This window comes from Triticum urartu, chromosome 5A (assembly GCF_056163025.1).
Source record: "Triticum urartu cultivar PI428250 chromosome 5A, HENAU_Tu73, whole genome shotgun sequence".
Lineage (NCBI taxonomy): Eukaryota > Viridiplantae > Streptophyta > Magnoliopsida > Poales > Poaceae > Triticum > Triticum urartu.
In genome coordinates this window covers 667,573,731-667,575,274 of record NC_141877.1, presented here as the reverse complement: position 1 = coordinate 667,575,274, position 1,544 = coordinate 667,573,731, and the positions used below count along the sequence as shown (strand labels likewise).

Here is a 1,544-nt window from a genome sequence, read left to right as displayed (position 1 = left end):
TATGCTGTAGACTTTAGAAAATTGCCTAGCACTGCTTATCCGGCTTAGGAAAAAGACATTTAACCCGGTTGTAGCACTTGCGATACACATTAGCCCCCAAGTGCCAAACATCTTTGCTTGCAAAGTGCTTGGGACTTAATTTCCATGAGCCGGAGTAGTAATTGAAAGTTCTTCAGTATACATTAGCCCCCAAGTGTCAAGTACCTTTGCTTGCAAAGTGCTTGGGACTTAATATTATTTACCGTAATCTTGACTACTATCCGGTGCAATGCAGGCCATCATAAGTCAATTTGAATCGGAGATTGTTGACCTGAAGAACCGCGTGGCAGCCCAGGAGATTGAAACTCAAAAGGCTAACTCCAAATTTGAATTCAGCGTCTCTAAACAAGAGAAGCTGAAGAAAAAATTTGAATCGGAGAAGAAAATTTGGGCTGATGAAAAGGCCGCACTGGTGACCCGAGCCGAGACAGCAGAGGCATCGCTTGCGAAAGCAACGGCCGAACTGTCCGACTTAAAGCGCCAGATATCTCGAATGGTCTCATCAATCTTTGGTGAGTGACTTACTCAAACCTTAAATGACCATTTCAGTTGTTTCCTCTGACTCACCTTATGCTTAATAACGCAGGCCCCAGGAGCACAAATCTCAAGCAGAACATGGTGATCAAGCTGAAGGCGGTTTATACTCTGGTGGAACAGCTCTACACTGGGTCACAACGTGCTCTGGCCGTTGTGGATTTATCAAATGATGTTCCCTATCTCCTGCAAGATGTGCTGAAGCGGCTTGCTATGCTACCTCAGCGAATCCAAGAGTTAAGACGAGCATCTGCAAGAGCCGGAGCTATAGCCGCATTGAGCCGGGCCAAGGCATGGCTTCCAGAACTAGACCCCGCTGATATTGCTCTTGGGTATCCAAGTTTAAAGGAAGATGGCACCGTGTTTAATGATAAGGATTTCACCGCCTGTGTGAAGGATATACGTCCGGTGGCTACTCTTATTGGGAACGATACTGACCTCACCAAGTGTCAGCCGGGTTATGACAAGGAGAATCGGAGAATCCCCACGCCGCATTATGACGATGTCAGCTTGATCCCTCCAACCCATAAGCACACCTTTGTTCCTGAAGTCGACCCAACCGGTTTAATAGATGATGAAGCTGAGTTTGAGGCCTTGAGTGGCATTGACTGGGCCTCATCATCCTTCCAGAACAAAGCAGCCGGCGGAGAGACGGAGAAGGATAACCCGGAGGCTTCAAATCAACCCCAAGAGTAGATTGTCAGGCGCCACCTGCTTATGTCGTTGTAGAAAAACAATGCCGCATCATTCAGACTCGGGGAGTCTTGTAACAGAGCAAAAAATACCTTGAGTTTTGCTATGCCTTTGCGCATGCTTATGGCCCTTAATACTTGCATAAGCTGCCGTCACTATGCACTTTGTAGTTTATATGAATCTGTTATGTCCTTTGCAGAAATACCTTGCATTGCCATGTGATGCTTACGGCTGCTTTTCCGGCTTATATAAACCAACCCCCGAGGGTAAGTTTAACT

General features: G+C 46.6%; 1 protein-coding gene across 1 annotated transcript; it reads left to right on the top strand.

The window, feature by feature from the left end:
• The first annotated feature begins 268 nt into the window (after positions 1 to 268).
• On the top strand, positions 269 to 1,269 carry LOC147973912 (uncharacterized). Its single transcript, XM_087524832.1, has 2 exons — positions 269 to 551; positions 626 to 1,269. The coding sequence occupies exons 1-2, from the start codon at positions 269 to 271 to the stop codon at positions 1,267 to 1,269; spliced, it is 927 nt and encodes a 308-aa protein (XP_087380958.1).
• The last annotated feature ends 275 nt before the right edge of the window (positions 1,270 to 1,544 follow it).